Here is a 2,231-nt window from a genome sequence, read left to right on the forward strand (position 1 = left end):
GTTGGTGGTGGTGGTGGTGGTGGTGGAGATGGTGGTGGTGGTGGTGGAGATGGTGGAGGTGGTGGTGGTGGAGTTTGTAATGAGGGTTTTGTTGTTGTTAGCTGTGGAGCTAGAGGCGGTGGTGTTGTTAGTATTGTTGTTGTATTTGGTGGTGTTACTCTTGCTTAAATAACATTTCTCTTTCCTCTATTTTGTAGCCAAGAAACTTCCGCCAGAAGTAATCGTCAATAAGCATTCTGCGAACCATTCCATAAAGCTGACCGATGAAAAAAAGTCCTTGACCAAATGCTGTCATATCAGATGACCGTTGCCTCCGTCTCTTCCAATCATTCAAAACATGCTGCTGATATTTAAGATTTATTTAAACTCTTCTCATCCGTTTAAAAAAAAAAATTCATTCATATCTTCGATAAACATTTCTGTTATTTATGCACTTTAAACGTTTATACCATTTAAGAATCGTATTTGCTTTTTCTCATATTATGTCATGGCGTCTTGAACTGTCATGGCTTCTTGCTTCAACGACATGACACACAAGGGAGATAACTCTGGAAAAATTCCTGTTGTAAGCTATTTAAACCTAAGTGAGTAAATTTATTATAAATGCATTCCAATAATGACCATCAGGACTTTTTAGAAGTTTATAAGACTATATAATGGGTTCTTTCCCTTCTGAAGATGGTAGGGTGTGATTTAAGGGACGTTTGGTTGCTGTTTCTTGCAGGTTGGGAGAAACAGCAGGTAGACACTTCGTCAAGTTAGGGACCACGATACGGGAACATCAGAACTAGGTCAACCAGTTCACATATTTTAACGTCTCGTCATTCATTCTGAACTGTCTTTCATCTGCCAGGAGTGGTATTTAATGAACCAGCTGATGTTGCTGTTGATGTTGTTGTTGTTGGTTAGCCCTTGGTCAGTCTTCATTAAAACAGCTATGATAAAAAAAGCATTCCAATCTCGACAGTCTGGTCATTAATGTAGCTCTGTCTAGACCAGCATTTTTCAAACTGCGGGTCACGACCCTTCAGTGGCTTGTGACAAAACAGTCTGAAAAACGTTGCTTCAGACAGAGCTGCATTAATTAAATATGTCCTATCCTTTTTAGGATAGAAAAATGTGGTTCAGAGGAGACTTGGCTGCTGTTTCATGCACAGTTGATGAGTTTATTGGGCTTCCTCATTCACCGCCTTTGCTCGCTCTCTCGATTCTAGGCTATGCTTCAACGTTTGAAATATTTTCTCATTATTCAAAAGATGCAGGTATATGAACTTAGTCATTGACCAATAGAAGTTTCCATGGGTTTCCAGTTTTATAAACATCTCTGGTATGGACTGGTCAACTATAATAAAAAGGAGAGGACTGAAAATCGAGTCTTGATGGACTCCTACCTACAATCTTGCTAAATTCCTTGCTGAACTCATTACTAAATCTCACCATGCCCACAAGATCTTGGTACATTGTTTGCATGGTGCTCACAATTCATTCTTTCACAATTAATTTCCTTAGCAGCCATCAGACTACAGAGCATGGTATCTTGAGAGACTGGCGGCTTACCGTTGCCCCAAAACAACTTCTCTCGTAGTTGTTTCACTATGAACAGGGCAGAGGCAATATCCGGTTCTGATTTAAACCAAGAATGCATCTCATCCATGCCAATACCTTTCCTAATCAGTTGTGTTATAACAATTCTTTCGGTTACTATCATAACTTTGATGCCTCTGTAGACATTTCTTCCCAGAGTATCTTACTCGCCCTTGTAGCAACTGATGTTAATATTAATAGGCCAGTCATTAGCTATTAAACCTCATTGAAAGATATATTTAACCATGCGAGTAACATTTCGTCCTTCGCCAAATATTTTCGGCATCTCACTGACTATTCCTGACGGTCCAGCAGCTATCTCACCGTCTTCATATCATTAATTGCACACTCTCTAATGGCTGTCAATTTTAATAGCTAACCCTTCTGTTGGGTCTACCTGGGGTAACCCATCTGTCGGCCCCGTACATCCTTCTAATCTAGCCTATCGTGAAAATATTTCTATGCCCTCTTCCTCTTGTTGCCAGTGATGCCAAATGCACCGTATTCAAACCGTATAACGTCTCGATTCTTTGTGTTCCATTGTTTTGCAATCAAAAACACCTCACGACTTTGACGTATATCTTTCTGCGTGCTAAATACGATACATACATACATACATACATACATATATATATATACATATATAT

General features: G+C 39.5%; 1 protein-coding gene across 2 annotated transcripts in view; it reads left to right on the forward strand.

The window, feature by feature from the left end:
• LOC106878757 (uncharacterized) overlaps window positions 1–2,216 on the forward strand; it is a 401,005-nt gene extending 398,789 nt beyond the window's left edge. For both annotated transcript variants that reach the window (XM_052967581.1, XM_014928079.2), the window contains exon 6: window positions 198–2,216. In XM_052967581.1, coding sequence (XP_052823541.1) covers window positions 198–304 — 107 coding nt within the window. In that variant the 3' untranslated portion in view covers window positions 305–2,216. The remainder of the gene's footprint in view (window positions 1–197) is intronic.
• Window positions 2,217–2,231: the final 15 nt, after the last annotated feature.

The sequence above is a fragment of the Octopus bimaculoides genome, chromosome 4 (genome assembly GCF_001194135.2).
Source record: "Octopus bimaculoides isolate UCB-OBI-ISO-001 chromosome 4, ASM119413v2, whole genome shotgun sequence".
Taxonomy (NCBI): domain Eukaryota; kingdom Metazoa; phylum Mollusca; class Cephalopoda; order Octopoda; family Octopodidae; genus Octopus; species Octopus bimaculoides.